The sequence below is a fragment of the Sparus aurata genome, chromosome 20 (genome assembly GCF_900880675.1).
Source record: "Sparus aurata chromosome 20, fSpaAur1.1, whole genome shotgun sequence".
NCBI classification, from domain to species: domain Eukaryota; kingdom Metazoa; phylum Chordata; class Actinopteri; order Spariformes; family Sparidae; genus Sparus; species Sparus aurata.
The window spans coordinates 12300760-12322268 of NC_044206.1; the positions used below are offsets into that span (position 1 = coordinate 12300760).

The 21509-nt window shown below is 39.7% G+C and overlaps 1 protein-coding gene across 1 annotated transcript; it reads right to left on the reverse strand.

Annotated features, from left to right (window-relative positions):
* Positions 1-609: 609 nt before the first annotated feature.
* On the reverse strand, positions 610-21504 carry wdr90 (WD repeat domain 90). The gene is made up of 43 exons (XM_030401191.1): positions 21197-21504; positions 20983-21074; positions 19584-19760; positions 19074-19212; positions 18806-18976; positions 18315-18441; positions 17838-17884; positions 17430-17542; positions 17096-17332; positions 16887-16949; positions 16708-16776; positions 16473-16583; positions 16111-16256; positions 15920-15977; positions 15539-15657; positions 15032-15193; positions 14780-14910; positions 14536-14652; positions 13782-14017; positions 12958-13094; positions 12612-12742; positions 12273-12403; positions 11902-12063; positions 11280-11408; positions 10629-10762; positions 10484-10524; positions 10264-10386; positions 9642-9770; positions 9425-9507; positions 9235-9337; positions 9014-9135; positions 8429-8585; positions 6776-6966; positions 6514-6682; positions 6164-6287; positions 5556-5727; positions 4322-4444; positions 3828-3996; positions 3399-3529; positions 2833-2976; positions 1701-1817; positions 1474-1558; positions 610-1342 (listed from the first exon to the last, which is right to left on the reverse strand). Exons 1-43 carry the CDS (start codon positions 21207-21209, stop codon positions 1185-1187), a joined length of 5493 nt encoding a protein of 1830 aa, XP_030257051.1. The 5' UTR covers positions 21210-21504; the 3' UTR covers positions 610-1184.
* Between the last annotated feature and the right edge of the window lie 5 nt (positions 21505-21509).

A 21509-nucleotide genomic window follows, 5' to 3' on the forward strand; every position in this document is an offset into this window, starting at 1 on the left:
CCATTTAATTGTTAATATCTCTATATTTTTAAATTAGCCCTTTTTCAAAAGATACAGATATTTAAGAACTCAGAAAGTAGCAAATAATCCTACTTTACCTTAAAAACAATGAAGTGATTATTCTGAGTGGAAAAAAAGAGAACAAATGATCAAAACTGGGGTCCATTACACATAGTTATTGGTACTATACAGCACAAACAAGTGAAAAACAACCAACACACCCACAATGTGAAAAAATGTCCTCTCTTTGCCATGATTTTATGTTGCATTCAATTCTGTTTTGTATTTAAGTTAAAGACGCTCATCCTCCTTAGACTGGTTCACATGATATTTCATCCATTTATTTGTGGTCAGGGTATGTCCAGTCTATTTCACAGAGCACATGCTGTATTTTTAAAAATATCTTGAGATAAAGGAACTGAACTATGCCTGAACTATGAGCAGCTGAGGTGGCATCACCAGGTGTCATTTATCTCTCCACAGAGCAGTGAAGGAGGTGGTCTTTGAACAACTGAATTCTGAAAGGTGTAAAAAGATGTAAAACCCTTGACGAGAGGAGTAACACAGCTCTGGTAGTTCAGTCTGGCTGTCTTTCAAATAGAGTAGCCCTTGTGACGGAAAGGAGTTTTATTCAGACAATCCTTGAACAAACATTGATTCATGCAAAATTCACTCTAAAAATGCAAAGGTCATTGCAGCAGTCAGCAGTTTTTGTACCTGTGTATATGTGCGTTCATTACAGAAAATTATTTTACAATGCCGCTTTCTTAAAAAAAAGAAAAGAAAAGAAAAAAAAAAACTCACAAAAAAATGTACCACTGAAAAAGCAGCAGACATGACAGCTACTGGTAGTCACTCATCAGTATCTGTACATAACTCACAGTAAGAAAACCCTAAAATAGATGGTCGAACATCAAAAGTGACTGAATGCGCAAAACAATCCTTTCAACATTATAAAAATGACTGTATTTTAAAACTATATACATTAAGAAATCTCACACATCTTCTATTTCCTTTGAAATATTTAACTGATAAAAAAAATCTATGGAATTATGACAACGATAAAATTACGTGTTGCAAAAATAAAACCTATATAAATTACATCAAGTAAAAGTATAAATGAGGCACATGTGAAAGTGGCCAAAACCTCAGAGGTTTGATGTTCAAAAACAGACACGAGGCCCTCAGAGGCCCTGCACCTCCCACAGCAGGATCTCATTGTAAGCTACAGAGAACAGAAGTGTCCCAGAGGGAGAGAAGCGACAGGTCTGCAGTGAGTCACTGTGCTGCGTGAAGTCCTGGAACCTGCCGCTGGTCGACTTGATCAACTTCAAAACTCGCTCTGATAAGGGATTAGAAAATAAAATGAGATATTAATTAAAAACAAGCTCCAAATGTACACAATGCTGAGATCTTACTTATCTAATGGAAACGTATAAAGCCGTATCATTAAAAACAAGATCTGGGTTTTACCTTTTGATCCCACAGCTATGAGCTGACTCCTACAGGAGAGGCTAAAGCATGTGGCCCAGTTGGGCAGGGCAATCTTTTTTATAATCTGTGGTAAAAAAAAATATATTAAAAAAAAGAAAATAAATAAATAAAAAAAAAATATCACATTTTATGAGATTGCACACACACACACAAATTTGTGGATGCTCTGATGACAGGAAAAGAGAGAGCAGGGGGAACTGTGGTACCTGTTTTTTAGCCAGGCTATAGAAGCACAGTTCTTTCTCCACGCCGTAGCCAGAGTAGACTATCAGGCCGGGGTCTGCAGGGCAGAAGGCAGCCAGGCTGGGAGGTGGGCTGTCATCCTAAAGCACAAAAGAAAAGAAAAAAATGTTAGATGTGTAATGTTCAAACATAGACTGATCTTAATATCAAACTTGAAGTACCAAAGGCTTAGCCAGTCTTTCTCTCATCTGAGGCCGATATGTGCTTCAACTCAAAACAAACCCATTTTTTTTAGCATACAACATTATCAGGCCTAAATCTCATTAAGACATGGCCTTTGGAGATTTTTTTTTTTGTGAGCGGACAAAAGTGCTGTTTTCAGTGTTTCTCACCAAAAAGCAAAGTGCCGAGGTCTTAAGGTCACATTGAATGCATTTCCCTCCATTAAATCCTCTGTTGTTTACATCCTTATTTAAGATTACACACATTCCTGTCAGGCATTTTACTGTTTTGCTGCAACCCTAGTCGGCTCTGGCAGACTCGCAGGCCGGAAACCACCAAACTTCAAACTTTACTGTTGCTCTCAAGCACTGTTTAGAGTCTGCCATTGCTCTGGTCAATGTTAATGTTCATGACCCCTAACAGAAACATGACATCACGTCCTTTTGCAGGGTTGCGTGAGGGCCTAAATCACCGAGAGGGTAATAGGATTGTACCTGTCATCATCTTCATTTCCCTTGTGGGCACAGTGCTACCTTATTTACACATTACTGACAACAATATCTGATTAGTGGAATTGTGTAGATTGATCAGCAAGAGTGTGTATTGCACGCATGATACAAACATTTTGTTCGATGGTTCAGCTAGAAGTCAAACATGGTACCTTTAAAGGTTCTGTTCCAATGAAATTAGTATGTAGTAGTGCTGACCGTTAGCAAGTGTGTCATTTAACAGAGAAATTCCTGAGTATTATGGCTAAAGGGGTTGAGGTTAAAAAATAAAGCTTTATAGTTACATGTTAAACTTAAATAAAGTATTCCAATATGTCTTTATCACACAAAAGGGAGACTGAGTATCCACGATCCATAAAAACAAAAAGATATGAAGCAGCATTAAACATATGTAATGACATTTCTAGTCATTAGCATATTGTACCCCAAAATAGGCCGGAGCTGGAAACGTCAGCCAGTCCAGCAGATCACACTTGTCCTTCAACCAATCGGCAGCCCACACACTGACGCGTCTGTCAGCACTGGCAGCCAACCACATCTCATTTCCTTCCAGGCCGAACTTCTGACACTGAGGATTAGAAGATAAAACATCTTTAGACACGTACTGCTGAAAAAATGTCAGAAAATGTCACAAGAACCTAAAGGAAGCATTTCCGACTGGGTTTTTTCCCCCCCTTGCATTTAAATAGCATCTCGACAGATCTATAACCTTGTGTTATGTAGCTGAGGAGGGCTGATGAAAGGAAATGCCAAGTCAAATTTTGTATGAAGGGAGGGAAGAGAAGCTGTCACCAGCACTGTAAGGAGAAGCCGAGTGCTACTTCACTTCCCAGCTAACATTTTATGAGGCAAAAAATTCTGTTGCCAATCACTGTAAACGTTGCCTTTCAAGGGCCATTCTGACCTCCCTCACTGTTCTCACTGTTCTATTGTTCTGCCACATTAATCTCTGGTAAAGCTTCACTCCTTGGTTTGATTCAGTGAGCTGACCTGTTCATTCACACTCTGGATGGTGGTTATCGGCACTCCTTTGTGGTCCCTGATGACACGGATAGTCGCTCCATTCACCGGGCTGCTGACAGCTACCAGACCATTCTTCCCCGCTGAAAGGATCACATGACCTGCAAGGGGTCCCAAAAACAGTCATAGAGCCAAACTGAATGGAACGTAGCAGTGACAAAAACCAACTGCCAGCACATAGGTGTTCTCATTCAAAAGGGAAATTCTCCTCTTGACTACCTAACCCCACTTTGATCCATTCTTTGTTCATTTAAACACTGTCCTATTGTTCTAGTTTTTGATCATTATAATAGTCACCTATTGGATCAAACAAGTGGAGGAAATAAGAGGACTAAGGCAAAGTGGTTCATTACAAAGTTCTTCCTGCTAAGCAGGTAATACAATTATTGTATCGCTCACCGTTGGCAGAGTACTGTATGGCAGTGACAGCCACGTGATGGGGATGCAGCTTCATCTCCATCTCAGAGGAGGCAAGACAGAAAATCCTCAGGGTCCCATCGCTGTATCCTGCAGCCACACATGCACCGTCCTTCCTGGAGGAATGACTCCAGCATACACAGCCACAGGCCTAATATAGAGAAAAACAGGAAGAGGCTGAGTGGTGTTATGGCGTATAGTGAGTGTACTTGTACCTACTTATGACACTTGCTACCTCTCACCTACCTACAAAAAGTACAGGAAACACACTCTTGTAGTCATGTTCCCAATGGAAATGTGGCTGCATCTAAGATTGCTGATGATTTGATGTTTCTTATTTTCAAAATTCCCTGATATTTTCTGACTTCCTTGTGAAATTAGCAGAAGTAGTTCATTCTCCATCGAGGTATCTCTTAGGTAAAGCTTTGTGTTCCTTCTTCGTATACTCGAGCTGAACCTTTTCTCAAGTGGCTCACCTGGTTGAGCACCTGGAACTGCACCACCATCTCGTTGCTGGGGGCCGACCACACCCTCACACTACCGTCCTCGCTGCAGGTTGCAAAATGGTTCTCATCAGAGCTGAATGCCACATCATTCACCTGGACAGCAGAGGGGAGTGCATGCAGGAAATTAAGCTTACTGTGCTTAAGAGTAGACAACTACAGGATTCTCTTGCCTCAACACACAGAGTTACCTGTATTCTGAAATCATTTAACAATCAATTAACAATAAATGCTATTTAGATGTATTAACGTCAGGAACAGGGTCTTGGTAGAAATGTGTAATAACCAAAACACTTTTGATGGCTTAATGAATTGTTAAATAATCAACTAAAATTAGAAATGTTTTAATGTTTATTGATCTATATCCACTCATTCATTGTTATGACTACAAGTAACTCTGGACACTTATCTGAAGATAAAAGTATACTTAAATTGCAAATAATTCATAGGTAGAATTAGCCTCCAGGGAAACAGATGTGCAACAGAAACATGGATATGCAGTATCGAGTATTAGTTACTTTTCATTTTTTACAAGTGCAAAAGTCATCTAAAGATGGCCTATTGGCAAGAAAGAGAGTTGAAGAATGTTGACTTGCAAACCTCTGTGTGGTGATCAACATTGTAATTAGAGAAACATTTGTATTATAGAGCAGAACAGCCATACTAGCAGCTCTTTGAGGACAGACTTGGGCACAGCAGTGTGGTAACCTAAATGCTAACGTCAGTAGGTACACATGCTTCACAAGGTTGGCTGGAATAAGGTTTACTGAAACCTCAAGCATGGTAGCATGCTAACACATTATGAAACAAATCAAGTACAGCTAAATTGGATTAAATTGCAGGAGTCAGATCACAAACCAAAACTGGAACAATGACACTTCTGACCTGACGATGGCGCTTAATGTCAGAAAATCACCATAGTTATCATAGTTCACTGAGAGGGGGACAGACATGTGAGTATAACATTTAATAGTAATCCATCTACAGTTATTGAATCTAATTTTAAACCATAAATGTGATCATAACAATGGCACAAAAGGAAATGCCAGATTATAATCAGTCAGTACTGTTTCATCTTTGCAACATTGTTATTTCAAATATTAAACAGAACACACCAATATATCTCCTGGTTATAAATATGTTCTCCTGCTGTAGACACAGGATGTGCATTCAGTAATCATTCACTGCCTAAAGTTGACACTGGTACCTTGGCATTGTGGCCGCTGACAAGCCGGGTGCTGCTGTTGTCTGACCAGTTGATGTACCAGAGGGTTCCCACTGTGGTGCCAACGATTCCCATGTCCATTGTGCTATCAAAGGCTGCACTGACCATTGTCCCGTCCAGCATTATCTCCTGTTCCAACACCACCATGGTCCCACTGAAGGACAGGCACATGGGACCAAGAACAATGAGCCCATATGTAATGCAGACAGTGTCACTCAAGGATAAGAAGGCACCGTGTTGACATTCTTGATCTGTTTCACACATTACAGACACTTTTTGTCCTTTTTAAATCACATCAGATGGAGCTTAGTGCTAAGAAAAACAAAAAGTTTACGAGTTAAGTTAAGGAGAGAAAAACCATAAAGCTGCTTATTTTAATAATATAGTGCAATACGTATAGGGGACACTTTAGAAAAGGAGCAATAATAACACCTCGGCCCAAAATATTGTCCTTTTGCAGCACTCTATTGGAACTGAAATAAAACGACACAAGCTCCATTGTGTTCCTCTGAGTAAACCGACTCAGAATGGCATGTTCTTTAAGATAATTCAAGAAAAGTGATGGAATCCTTAGAGAATAAGCCACAGACCTGTCTTCCACATTGCAGACCTTTTCCTGAGGCTTAACACCCAACACAGCTTCTACCTCCCACAGTCGCAACCAGCGAGTGTTGCTGCCTGTCAACAGACGGTTCCCTCGACACAGCAGCACTCCTACACCAAGAAAGTGCCGCAATCCAATTAGCATTTGGAAAAAAATACATGAAAGCCACATGACTCAAAATTACAGGACTATTTTAGGCACTTTTCCAAGAGAAATAAATAACATCTCTTCAATTAGATAGCTACACCAAGATAATTGTGATTATTTGTCTGTAAGCAAAAATATTACACTGTTATCTAAACAAATTGTTAAAATATACACAGGGTCCATTTGTACCAATCTCGCCCTCATCAGCTTCCCACGTCATGAAGCAGCGCTGTGTGTTAATGTCCCAGACAAAAACATGTCCTCGATTGGTGCCGGTAAACAGAAAGGAGTCCATGTGGTAGCACAGAGCCGTCTGCTCCACATCACCCACCATCGCTGGTGCTTTCGCCTTCTGGACCTACAAAAGTGATGGAGTGTTGGATCCTCCTGTACCAAAGCAAATACAACTACAACCTCAAAATTATCTGTGTGTTTTTCTGTGCTCATTAACCTTGAGCTCAACATCTGAGCCACGTGTGTGGATGAGGCAAAAGTATGCCCCTTGGCTTCCTACACAGGCCAGCTGACTAGCTGCCGAGGGGCTGAAGGCTGCGTCATTGATTGGTCCTGACATGCTCACACTGGACAGCAGCTGGAAGGTCTTGCTGCTCCACAGAGCCACCTCTGGGTCAGAAAAGTCTCCTACGAAGGATTGTGAAGAATCAGTGGTCAGTAGCATTTTCAAGTGGTTCAAAAAATCTAGTTTAAAGTAAGGGTTCACCCCCAAATCCCAAATCTATATTTTCCCTCTTACTTGTAATACTATCTACATTGTTATGGTGTGAACTGCAGAGGTCTGGAGGTATTGTCTGCCTCCGCACTTATAAAACGGAACTAGATGGCACTCGGTTTGTGGTGCTCAAAGTGCTAATAAAATACATTTGAAAAATTCGACATCAAAGTCTCTTTCCAGAAATCATGACCTGGTAATTCAGGATAATCAACAGACCTTGTTGTCAGCAGTTTTATGCAAGATTTAATTTATATGGACCTACACCACACAAACGTCATTAGAAAAAACAAGGAAAGAGGGAAAATATATGTCTTTGATTCTGAAGTGAACTTCTCTATATGTACCTCTCAGATGCTCATGGATGGATGCAATCAGTGGTGGACAGTAACGGAGTAAATTTACTTGAGTACTGTACTTAAGTACATATCCAGAGGATTTGTACTTTACTTGAGTATTAGATTTCTTTGGTACTTATTACTCTTACTTGAATACATTTCCAAGACAAATATTTTTACTTTTACTCAAGTTAATTTCTAGGAAGGCTGAAAAGTACTCGTTACTTTCAGGTCTGCTCTTTTTTTTTTTTTTTTCCTAAAATACTATTGGACACAAGCTGTGTTTGTCAAAGAAGGAAACCTATCACAGTGCACGCTCTCCACTGGGATCTACGTAAAAGCGGAAATACGTCATCCCTCCCCATAAGGATACCACCAAAGTAGCAACACTCTCGACTGCGTTTGTCAACACAAAACCGCGACAATGGCTGCATCAGATGTAGTTTTTTGTAAAGCAGTGATTCTCAACCAGTGGTCTGGGGACAACATTGGTCTTTGAGGGGGTTCCAGTTCCCAACTTAGCTAAATGATAGAGAGTTAGTTGGACGGTGCAGGTTCATTTGGTTACAGTTTTAATGATTGTTAATAAAACATCTGCATCTGCAACATCTGCTATCCTCCTGTGATCCCATTCATTTTATTTGTTTTGATAGGTGTTTCTGCAGGCTTTATATAACATTGTGGTTCTAAAAGCAAGCACATCAGTGCAGGTGGTTTCAAAGAGTTAATTCTCAGAAACAAGAGTTAAAAGGTCTTTAAATTCATTTAGAAAAAAGTAATTCATTGATGTGAAAAATAAGAAATTTACTCTTACTATTACTTTTACTTAAAGTAAATTTAAAAGCATGTACTTTTGGGTACTTAAGTACCTTTAAAAGCAAGTACTTTTTTACTCTTACTCGAGTAACATGTGGACTGAGCTACTTTTACTTGTAACGGAGTAATTTTTGACCAGCAGTATTTGTACTCTTACTCAAGTACTGGGGTCGAGTACTCTGTCCATTTCTGGATGCAATTAAATTAATAATTAACTGACCAACAGAAAGAAAGAAGTGATCATCCCTGGAGAAAGCGAGACTCTGCACTGCCCCGCTGTGGTAGGAGATGGTTTTACGACAAGTTCCATTCTGGACATCCCAAATGCAGATGAGGCTTCCGCCACTGTTACTGCCGCCAGCTGCTGATGCTACTGTCTGGACAGGAGGAAACACAGACACAGAGCACCTTCATTTTTATTTCTGAGCTCACAAAACATAGGACTAGCAAGAGACATGAGAGGAGCCAGTGGGAGAAAATAGCATGTTAACTATCCTGGACTGCATTGGATGCATCAGAGTCTGATTTCACACTTGGATAAAGCAGCTTGTGAATTTCCTGTCCACATTTATCATCATTTGAATTGGTTTTTCACAGTTTGGTTTTCTGTTTGCCATAGCAAAACCAGCTGCACGCACACTGTTTACATCATAGACATCTACAAAGCTAAAAATCATGTTAGGAAGACCCGAATCACCTGACTGCACAGTATTTGGGGTATTGGGGCAGTAATGAATAAGAGCAAATATCACTGTGTTTTACATCACTGCTATAAAACTTTGAGGTTGAGAACTAATAAAAGTACCTTTGCGTTATTTGTGACTGCAAGACAAGAGATCTCCTCGCTGTGGCCTTGTAGGTGTCTCTGACTGCCTGTATGGAGGTACTCCACCACCACCACACAGCCGCACGAGTATGCAAACAAACCTGCAAGAGATTATTTTTTTTTTTATTTAATTTGGATAAGTGTTCCTAAACATTATTTCTACACAGTTGTTACTTTCCTCTTGAGTATATTATAATAACCTTGGTCAGGGCTCCACACCATGTTGCCTCGCCCATTGCCATTGTAGCCAATTATTGCTTTCAGCTTTATGCCCTCTTCTCCTGGCTGGGGAGCTGCGGCAGCCTGGATCACAGAAATCATTAAGACTTGACATCAAACACATGAACACACTCATTACACAATCATTACACAGTACAAAGTGCTCCTTACCTGATCAATGGTAGTGGTCTTGAAACGTGGGATGAAGTGCCTGTAACAATCAGGACGTCCTGACTTCTTTGTTCTCAGCTCACCTAATGACAACATGGCATAAAAAAGAGAATGGTCAGTTCTACCATAAAGATGATAGTTATTTTACTTACAATGTCAAACTATCTATTGGGGTACTCAGCAGCTTCCATGTGACTGGTATTTAGAGGAGACGTACAGTCCAGCTCTGTGACTTTAAGGAAGGATGCTGCAGGTCTGGGTTCAGAGGAGAGACCTAAATCCCTGGCTGCTTCCTTAGTGGTCGAGATAGTCGGAGTTTCATCATTAATGGACAGGGAGCCAAAAGCTGCAGGAGGGAAATGGGAGAGACATGATAACTGAGAGCTGAACACCACTGAGCGTAACTAGCAACACATTCTTGGTATAAAAACATGTGTTATATGTATGTTACTAGCAACAACTAAATAAAGTTTATTTTTTATTCAAGGCAGTGATTGGAATAGGTCTCAGTGCTAAAATATCATTATTTCTGGCCAGTAATAGCTGAAAAAACAACTATAATTAAACAGCCAGTCATTTCATAGAACTATATATAATACATTAATATAATAAAAAAGCAAGTTATTGTTATTTCCCCCTTTCCTTATTGCTAAATCAGTGCAGATGATAGATTAGATTAAGTAGATTATGTAAATATATCCTTTTTTCTCATGCAATTTGCTGTTAGATAAGTCATGAGCTACAAATGTGTGTTCAAAAAGATGTGCAGTTTTGACAGCTAATCATATATAAATAAGGATGTGTTGGGTAACTTAAAACTAAAAAAGAGAATTTACCACCTTGGTCAACTTGGTCAAGGGTGCTGACATCTAGTGGCTGTGGCAGTGAGAAGGGGAGGGGTGCTGTCTGTCGAGGCATCCCATTCGACAACTGAACTCCACTCGCCTCAGCATCTGGTTGAACTGTTACATGAAAACACAAGATCAACGATTTATTTGGGATGAGTAAGAACATTTGAAACATCTTATGATATTGTGTGCAAACTCTGAATGAAGTTACCTGATTTAGGAGCTGAAATGTAGCTTAATCTGAGAGGTGAGCTGTGAGTAAAGACGGATTTTACCAGATATTTACCAATAAAACTTACAAAATGTAACACGTTAACATGAAAGACAAGACTCAACCATGCAACAGGGATGCTTACCAGCTGTCAGTCAGAGAGTCAACAGGATGGGCCAGGAAGTCCCAAAGGAATATAGCATCTCCCACTGAGACCACACCCTGCTGGTCAGGGGTGAAGCTCACCTGGCGAATGGGCTGACTGTGGCCAATGAACATCTGGTACAGAGAAACAACACAAGTTACAACTGTTAGATGAACTGGTAATGGTGACGGTGACTGGTGACAGACAATTAATTGAAAACAGTTTTTGATTATTGAGTAATTGTTCTAGTAATTAAAAGAAAAAGTAATGCGTTTCAGTTTTTAAAATGTGAATATTTATAATTTCCTTTGTTTTTCCATTATGGTAACTAAATATCTGAGTAATTAAACTGGGTTTTGGACTGCAAGTCAGACTGAAAAATAAACCAAACAATAGAGAAAATAATCTGCAGATTAATCATTAATGTTGATTGTAATTTTGATTTTGATTAGTTTATTAGTTGCTCCTCTATTGTAGGTGTTTGTTTTCGCATGATGTTTAAATTTTACATTTTTATGCCTTACCTGTCATTGCATTCAGTCAAATTAACCACTAGATGACTTACACTTGTAAAATACATGAAGCAGTAACAGGGACTTTCTAAAGTTTAGATTCCAGTAGTATTTTTATTCTGAAGGATATTAATTCTACCTGTGAGTTAATATGGAGCTGCATGTTGTAATCCCACACTTTCACAGCATTGTGTCCTGCTGTCAGCAGGAATCGACTGTCCTCACTCACAGCCAGGGACGAGCACTGGTGTTTGTGCACCTTAGACACCTGTCAGGAGGAAAAAAGTCCAGTCAGAAAAAAAAAAGCTCCATAATATGGTTGGAAAATGTATCAAACGACTGTGTTGAGACGAAATGTGGTCATAAAAACTCTTACTGCTGTTATTCTCCCCTTTGTTTCTTGTGATCATTATCTTTGCAGCTTCTTGTTAGGTAATACTATGATCCAACATCCATCTAACTATTTTCAAAAACTTATGCCAAACTCACTGTCACTAGTTTTGAAAGTATATTAATTCGCAGTCCTGATTCTTACACTTTGAGATCACCATTATCTTGAAGACTGTTTAATCACTCAACTGTGAAAGTGCGTAACGACAGCAACACAATAGGCAGGACACAGACTACAGCTACTAAGTACTGACAAACCCTAATAATGTCTTGGGTAATATGCTTCATTTTGGACCTTCCGAGCAGCCAATTTATACATTTCTTAGTACTTAACATGGTCAGCTAATTATGTTCATGTTCAGTAGTGTTACCTCTCGGAGCAGACGGCCTGTCTTGGTGCTGACCCAGAGGATCTTGTTGGCAGATGTGGCAACGAGCAAGTGTTCAGTGGTGGCTGGAGAGAAGCAGACCTTTTGTGCAGAATCAAGGCGGGAGCTCTCTACGTCCAAAATGCTTACATCTACATGGAGCAACTAGACAGAGACAGAATGGGTCAATGAGGACACTTAAGAACAGGTGATAAGAAGACTTAATCAATTGTTTGGTATGATAACAGCACAAACATCTTGGTCAATCTTGGGAACATTTTCTGTACAGTATGTAGTCACCATAATACTGTAATGAAATCCCCTGAACAAAGCTATAAATGGTATGAGGTTGTAAACAGACATCGTCGAGATACCTCATCTAGAGACTGCGAGTCAGCGATGGTGACAATGTACTCCGAGGGACCGACGAAAGCCAGACAGCGGCTGTCACTGCTCACTGCGAGGGCATCTGGAGCGCGCTCAGTGCCTCGGGCCACCGCATTACCTAGCCAGTCAGGAAAAAATGAATCAAACAACAGCGCCGAGTATGATATTGTGTAATTCACCATTTCACTATATTGATAATGTTCCTGTATGAATGTTTTACAATATGATTTTGTTGATCTAAGTTGACATTTCCGTGTGATCTTAAAGTAAAGTGTCACATACGATTTTTTGAAATAAACTATAGGTATTTTTTTTTGTATACATACACACAACTCTGATCACATTGTGGTCATCGTCAGAGGCGTTGTAAAGTGCCAGAGAGCCCTCAGAATCGGCACTGTACATGAACTCCCCGTCTGGAGAGAAGGCAAGACCTATCACCTCACCTCTGTGCTGCCTATAATAAATGAAATATACACGTGAATACACGCACACATACAGAGAAACAAGAACATAAAAGCAGTCATTACACTCTCTGAGAAGACAAACTCTGAAAGCTTCCTAAAATGCAACTGATTGACAAACCAAAGGCATACGAGGTTTGGTACATCAAACCAGACAAGAAATTCCCATTTTCATTCTGAAGTGTAGTTAGTGTTGTTTTGAACACACCTGTGTTCAGCGAGCAGTTTGGCACTGGAGATGTCAAAGACTCTGATGATGCCTGAGCTGAAACCACAAGAGAAGACCTGCTCACTGGGATGGAAGGCCACGGAGCAGGGACCTTCCTCTGACACAAAATCATACAACTAGGCACAGGAGACACAACAGACATTCAGTAAAATGGTACATTAGCCAATAGTAACAGAGACAATGTCAGTTTCTGTGGTTTAAAGACAAATCCACACAGCAGTTACTTATTGAGTTAATCCAAAATGTTTGCTTTATGGTTTAGTTTGCCACTGGGGACTTGAGGTAGCATTAACCATGTCTTCAGAACATGTTTTCTAGTTGACTGTAAAAGCCTCTTGTAGCATCTGATAAGTTCTTACTTTGAAGAAACTGAGAATGAGGGGCTAAACATTTAACCATACAGCCAAACTTTTAGTCAGGTTTAACAACTTTTAAACTTGACCAATCAGTCTGACAGGGAACTAAAACAGACTAACATGGCCATAGATTTGAGAAATGACACTAAACTGGCACTCAAGAGAGCCAATGCAGAAAATTTGCAAGCAAAACTTCCATATATTTTCACAAGTTATTTTTTCAATAATTTTTCTGATTAGAAGACAAAAAAAACAAACAAACAAAACCAAAAAATAAACTACTTGACTGAGGTTATGATGACAAAACTAAAATTATTTGCCTCAAGGCTTTCAGAAGCATTGGTGAAATGTATTATAAATCATTTAATAGTAGGATCTGATTATAATAAAATGGTAGTAATAATTACTGAAAAAATCATTCTAATTTATATGGTGGTGTTGATGGACCTGATGCAAGGAATCCATATTCCAAATGCGCACTGTGCCATCAGAAGAGGCTGTGGTGAGATGCCGACGGATGCCGTCCACACTGAAGCCAAGTACAGCATCTGTATGTGATCTCATCAACGTGTTGTAACCGCGGCTGCTCACATCAAGGTAACCCAGGTTTCCAGTGGAGGTGCCTGCCAGGACCTGAAGGCTGTCTGATGAGACTGACACCACGTTCACAGGTCCCTCATGCTCTGGAACATGATAACACATGTCAGAGTTATTTGTTTGTTGCGTGTGACGATGTCAGAGTGCAGCTATTAATCGTATAATCATGGATAGGAATGTTAATACACAAATGAAATGATTACCAAAAAACAAATTATGTATACATGGTTCGGTTATTGTTTAAAAATTAAGTTAAGAGCTTTATATGTTAAAAGATTCATTCAACATTCTTGCCTTCTGCAGGGTTGACAGACAACTGAATTTCTGTTAAAGTTTTGGTAAGGCTAAATATTCAGGAGTTGTTGAGGATTGTGATCAATTCATTGTGACACATGCCACAAAGTGGTGTCAAAACTGTGAACTTGTAGTTTACCGTCTGCTTTTAAATTTGGTTAATTGCCAATTATTAGTCAACCTAATAAATATTTCCCCCTGCAGACTAGAAAATGAAAAATATACATGGACTGAACTGAGCTCCTGTGGAGTGGGAACTGCTGTTAGATTGTTGTGGGTAAATGTTATTCCACAGCCCTCCTCTGCCTACCAGCCTCCAGGAAGACGGCAGAAAAATCGAGGGGCCAAAGCCGCAGGAAGCCATCTTCGGAGCCCGTGCAACAGAATGATGAGGACACACTGATGCTGTTGATGGCAATGCCTGGACCTGGGACACAGCCACAAAAGAACACTCTGATGTCTGCACAGGCTCTTAACAAAGTTTTTTCCCCCCTCTACCAGAAAATATAAAAAACATAATATAAATCACATAAAATTATTGAGTTTAAACACACCTGTGTTGAAAGTCAATTTCTCCCTACGATCTGCATGCTGCTGCTGTGCAGGCAACAGTCTCCTGACATTTCTGATAACAACTTTGCTGTAGTCGATCTCAAAAATATGCCCACTCCGACTGCTGACAAATCTGTGGGAGGGCAGTCAGAGGGAAAATATCAAGCTTTTTATAAGAACCTTTTCAGTGGACTTCGATTAAATTGATATTTCGTCCAATGCTATGTAAAGTAGTGACTGGTTTGCCCACTCACAGTGTTCGATCATCAAGACTATGGTTTGAAAAATTTCCCTCCTCAAAGGCAACATCAGTGAAGTCCATTGAGTGGTATTCACCCAGGTTGACTGGACAGGACCGCAGAGTCCCATTCCGCACTCGCCACAGGCGGACATTATCCCGGCCACATGACACCATCCTTAAACCAGCACACCCAAAATTAAACAACAGTATCACAGTTCAAAATATTTCCGATTATTTTCAGAGATATTATAACTACCATATGATTCACAATTAGTGGGAATATAATTTTTGCATCACAATTTTTATTTTCAATGGAAAAAAACCACAATATTTATCTCCATTTGTATAATTCGAAAAAAAAAAGACTAGATGTGACCATTTCATCAACATTTACTTTTCTCAGGTCAACAGATGGACGGACATATTTGCAAATTCTGAAACATTTTTATAAACATGCGCTGTTGGCTAACAAAATAATCAAATACACAGCCAAAAACACAAACACAGACATGCGAGGTACCTTGTATCATCAAAGAAGGCAACCTTCATGGTGTGGATGTCCACATCTGTGTGTGCTTTGGCTAAGATGGTCAACTCTCCACCTTTACTAACTTTCACAGTGTTCCACACCAGCACCATCTATATAAGGATACATGAGGATAACAAACACAGACAGCTGAGTGAAAGACTAATAAGCGTAGCAGTTTAAAGCATTTTAATTTAAACAATCAGACAAAGTAATGATATTAAGTGTTGCTTAGCATTTTTTTATCTGTATCTAATATACCTGTTGCTCTCTCTACAGAGTCCGAGCAAAGCCAGAGCTAATTACCTTTAAACACAAATTAAAAATTAAGCTTTTGAATTTTAACGTGGGAAAATTTGCATTTGTGGTGCTTACTGTTTTGCAGTGGCTGTCTTTACCAACTCCACAGAGAATACCACTGCTGTATGAGAAGCTTTGAAAAGGAAAGAGAGCACAAAATACTTACAATTAGTGTAGACGCACAGTGTTCAACATTAGCTTTGACCTCATCGTATATGCAAGATCACTGAGTATAAATGAGTGCATGTGCATATGCAGTTGGTTACCTGAGACAGGATAATGAATGGGCATGAGTCCTAAACATGGCCAGACAGTTTCCTTTGTGGTAGTCCCACACTCGAACTACGCTGTGGTTGCCAGTTTGAGCTGAGGCCAGAACTGTTGTGTTGCCATTGAAAGCCAGTGCAGATACCTACAGAGCAAACACGGGATGGATGAAGATGATGCAAGAAATCCAATTCCGGTAATGACAAGAAAAATGATGTCTCTTTACTGAATACAAAAGACCGGGAATCGACTGAATCACCAAAGTGTTATATTTAGCATGGTGCCACCATCAGCTGTGCCATCCTACACACTGGCAGGGATTCAGCTGCGGAGGAAGCACGGCACATCAAAGCTCATTTACCTTATCAGTGTGGCCAATGAAGAACCTCTGCTGGTTAGAGGAAATCTCCATAGAGACAATAATTGCGTGGCATGGGTACACCACCGCATCACCAGATTTGGTCCACAGGGCCTATAGAGTAATGATGTACAGTAGTTGGTCTTTCTTTCTTTGTTGAAATGCATTTTGTGACCTTCAAACTCAAAATGTATGACAGAAGCCAGTCTTATAAGGTCTTTACTCCAAATAAGCATACATATTTAGTAGTAGCTCCTCCAAAGCCGATGATTCGATTGAGTCTGAGAATTGGGTCTGGAAGCAGCTTCTAACAAGGAGAGCAGAAAAAACAACACAGGCAGGGATTTGTAATGAGCTGTTAAACGACTGATGCCTCATCAGCTTGTTAATTTCATCCTCGGCTGTCCTCACTCTTACCTGCTTCCTGGTTCCTTTGGACGAGGCTAGATGGACAGGATGAGGAACAGGAGTGCAGACAAGCTGAGAATATAACAAGATCAACAGTGTTTCAAATGTTCAGTCATGCATTGTGTTGAACATAATGCCAAAAAGAGAAAGTAATGCCATTTATAAAATGTTGTATGCTTTTAACTTTAGAATGAAGTCTAGTCAGAGTGAAGCTTCACCTCTTCTTCACTTTCCTCCCCATGTTTGCTGAAGCCATCTTTAGGATGCACGTACACATGAACTCCTCTATCATCAGAATCAGAGCGTGGCTTGAATGTGAGCTGGTGTGAACTGGAGCCTGCAGACTCCTGCTGATACTGGTCATCATTATGGCTGAGCCAGTCATCCCTCGGATGAGTGGACACTACTCCCAGATCAGGTATCTTGGTCACCAAGGGGCTTTGATTACTTGTGAGCTGTGAAGACAGAAGGAGAAAACAGATGGATCTTAAAAAATAGCAGCCTGGAACCCCAGAGACTTGATTTAAAAGTACTAAATGTTATCAGTCTTACTGTTTTTGGAGTGGTGATCTGCTGGATGAGGGACACACGGTCCTGAACCGGTTTGCTGAGGTTGATTGAACGAGGCTCCTCTCGATTAGGGCTTCTTTGGTTGGAGACACATCCTGAAAAAGAAAGGGGCATTAGATAAACGAATGTTTATCAGGACAACAGCATCCTACGATTTCATTTCTTAAGAAATCATACTTGAAACTAAGATTTTTTTTCTGTTGCAGAGCTAAGTTAAAAATGTATTAGAATCAATTCTAAAAGTAGGTGGAAAAAACAGATTCTTCTTTATATTTTGACAACGTTTTAAGAAACATCCAAAAACAGTCAGGTTCAAGAGAATAGCATGCAAGGGTTGAATGATGAGTAATGTGATATTTTATGACTAACTAGCCTCTGGCATGGGATTACCTTTTTGAATGGAGTCAAAGGGTAATTTTGTTCCCTCTGAGGGAAACCTGTTGAGAGAGGAGACGATGAGAGATTACACTGCAGTGCAGAGTGACTGTGGTTTTCTTAAATAAGTTATAATAATAATTATAAATATTATAAATATAATATAATTTAGCGGTGTTCAGTGAAAAAAAATCTAAAAGTGACTTACAACTGCTAGTAGTGATTCTGAAATATCAAAAGGAAAAAGCCTTCTTTAAGATACTATTCTATAGCTACATGGTGATTTTATTGAATTTATCACAGGGATTTCCTCTGGTATAGTAGATTATACTGTCATCTGCATTTCACTTGTCACCAAAATGGGGATAAAAACAAAACTAACATCTACCAAACATTGTGGCCCCACAAATGAGAGAAATCAATTTAAATCAGATTTTGCTCTTAGCACAATCCAAGTGACGCACATGCTGTTCCCAGGAGAAGACACCATACCTGATGTAATCATAAAGGTCATGCCAGGAGGCTCCCTTGGGCACAGGGAATGACATGTCTCTTGGCACTGGACCTGTTCCCTGAGAAGAGGACAGACCCAACAGTTTGGCTTCACTGAAGGAAACTCCTGTTGAAAGAGAAAAGAACAGTAGAAGAGTGAAGCAAAAAGTCATGCTTGCATTAAGAGGTATGTGGCTTATTTAGTAATCAGATTGACCTTGACACAGAACAATAGGTATGTAAAGAAAATGTTTTGCTACTAGAGGCTATTCAGAGAGCCCGAGATATTCTCTGCATTCAGTGCATGCTACAATGACAGCCCTATATTTTTCTCTTCCTTAAGTGCTCTTAAATAAAAGATCACTATCACATTTCTCTTATTCTCCACATAACATCAATTCAAACTAGTGGAAATCCAACAGCAGTATTCTCACACAGACAGGAAGAGTGAATATATATATAAAGAAATTAAATTTACAACCAAATCTAACCTGGATCTAGCAGCAGGTCACTGGTAAACATGTTTTTAACTGCCATGTTGGCACAAAGCTTGATGCTCCTCAGGTGACTGTAGCAGCGGCTGAGGTACACAGAGAGTGTATACTGCAGATCCAGCATAAGGCAGGTCCAACGCACTGAAGTGGGAGCTGGACCCACCAAACCTGGAGCACAAAAATATTTTTACGAGAAAGACATATGTGTGTGATCAATGGCTCATGTGTACAAAAGCATTGCTCCATGTGTGTGCATGAAATTTACCATGTCTTGCGGATTTGGCTGTGCTTTCATAGACCGAATCCTTTGCAGCTCCGCACAGGAAAGGAAACTGAAGCCAGGTAGCTGTGGCCTTGAACTCTTTGAACATGTTAGAAAAGGAGATACGGACCACCTGGCCTTCCTTCACATCCAACACACAGAGAGAGGGAATTGTCCTTTTAATTCTATCTTCACGTGCAAAATGGAATTATTAAATAGGAGTCAAATCAATTACCTACATAATTACATAAATTGATATAACCCAAAAGTGTAACTTGTGTTTTTCTCCCACACAGATGGATGATATTTAAAGTTAGTGGAGAGTACTTAGAGAATTTCTATTGAATTTAAATGCCAACAGATTAAAATATGCACGCTTTAAAATGTCAAAGACAGCTGAAATAATTGCCAGTTATGACTGTTTACAAAAAGAAACAACATAGACGTGTCAATATTTTTAATTTCATCACACATACACACGCCACAGGTCAATCCACAAAATCAGATCATTACCTCAGCAGAAACATCCAGGTGGACCACAAAGTATTTCCCCGGGGTAGGCCTGAAGAGAAGGTAGAAGTAGCGTCCTGTCAGCCCCAGAGACTGGTTGCAGTTTTTGGGCATCAGGATGTAGCTGTTGGCTGGAACAGGACCCCTGATCTGGAACACTGAACACCTCAGTGTCTTGTTCTAGAGGGGTATCATGGAAGGTGAAAATTAAACAAACTAACTTTAGTTTGAATATTTACAGTTAGAAGTGATAATCCAACCAAAATAAGTCATACTGGTTAGGCTAGCACATTGGCAAGGACGACTAAGACAGCAGCCTTTTAACTGTTCAGCAGTGTTGGGGAAGCTACTTTGCAAGCGTAGCTTGTAAAACTACATGAAGTTCAGCTTGGCAGTAGTTTTACCAACTACATTTCTTCTCCTTGAGAAATGTAGTTGATAAAACTACTGCTAAAAAAAGTAGCTTTAGCAACTACTAACTCAGCGTTAAACAAATCAAATTACAGTGTATATGAAACAAAATATAATAGCCTACAAAAAATTCACATGCCAGCAGAAATATGCCTCTCAACTCAAGTTTTATTTTTTAAAGAACAAAAGCTGACATTGTTGGTCAACATCACAGGAACTTCAGAGGCACTAACACTTGGGCACTAGAACTAGATGCCAGGGGAGAATCGCTTGTTGACATGACACATGAGCAGTCTCTCAAAGTTTTTAATCAGACAGCCGGTTCAGTTTGGCACTAAAAACATCTTTATCAACACTAAAAAGCCGCCCACATGCTGCACTGGCTGGGACACCAGTGTTGAACTTCACAAACACTTTGGACATTTTGGGTAGAGATTTGAAAGCATTTTGTGGGGACTCATCTGGTCACTTTACAAAGGCTTCAACCTTATCCACACTGTCATCAAAGAAAAAAATTTAATATTAAATGTATATTATATAGGTCTTTTCATATAAAAAATATTTCATGTTATTGGCCAAAATTGTAGTTTGTAAATTGAGTAGTAAAACTACAAAATATGACCCAAAAAGTAGTTGACGCAGCACAAAATATAAATGTAACTGTAACAACCAGCAAGTTACAGCAAATTGTAGTTAAGCTATGTAGTTCAACTACATGTAGTTTAAGTCTCCCCAACACTGCTGTTCGGACATATTAATAAGATGGAGGGCCGATAAAAGGATTATCTTTAAGTATTGCTTTGAATGTATTTTTTATTAGAGAGGTTTTGTTTTTTTGGTTCCTATTGGCCTACTTGTAGCTGACAAGAAATTCAAACAAAGCCCTATCACCAACCTTTCAAGCCTATACAGGTGTTTAATATTGAAAAAATCTGGTTGGGGGTTCAGATATATGTTGGCATATGACAGTTTTAGTGTGCAGATAGTTTACCGTGCAAGTTGACACATCTCCCTCTTTTGCCGACCTTTTCCAGTCTTCAACTCGGAAGTGTTTGAATATGTTGACATAAGGATGCTGCCAACCTGAAAAGTCAAAACAAGCTTAATTTTTCAGCTGTCAAGTTATGGCTGCTCTCGCAGTCTCTGTTGCTGTATATTTAAATGTACCAAGCGACTTCGATTAAAAACTTCAGTGTTCATATTACCTTTGGAGGCCATTGCTAACGAATGTCGCAAAAGGAAAGATCCACCTGTTGATGTCTCAGCTTTGCTGCAACTTGTTCAAACTCCTGCAGCTAACTCAGTTTACATTTAGAGATGTTAGCTAGCAAACACGCAGCTAAATGAGCAGGAAAGCTACTTCTCAGTTTCCCAGAGGCCAACTACATAAAACCTTTTGTTTCACATCTTCATGAGATGCGAGGGCTTCTACAGTCCTCCTGGACACAAAGTAAATAACAATTTATTCTGATATGACGCCAAGCGCGCACAGTTGCAGTTATGTCCTTCCCGCTCCAG

Bases quoted from the DNA above. Each gene is read 5' to 3' on its own strand.
- wdr90 (XM_030401191.1), bottom strand. The intron at 17,333-17,429 runs GTAAGACTGATA...CTGTCTTCACAG, and splicing joins AGATCACCACTCCAAAAACA to CTCACAAGTAATCAAAGCCC. The intron at 10,763-11,279 runs GTAGAATTAATA...TCTCTGTACCAG, and splicing joins AGCTCCATATTAACTCACAG to ATGTTCATTGGCCACAGTCA.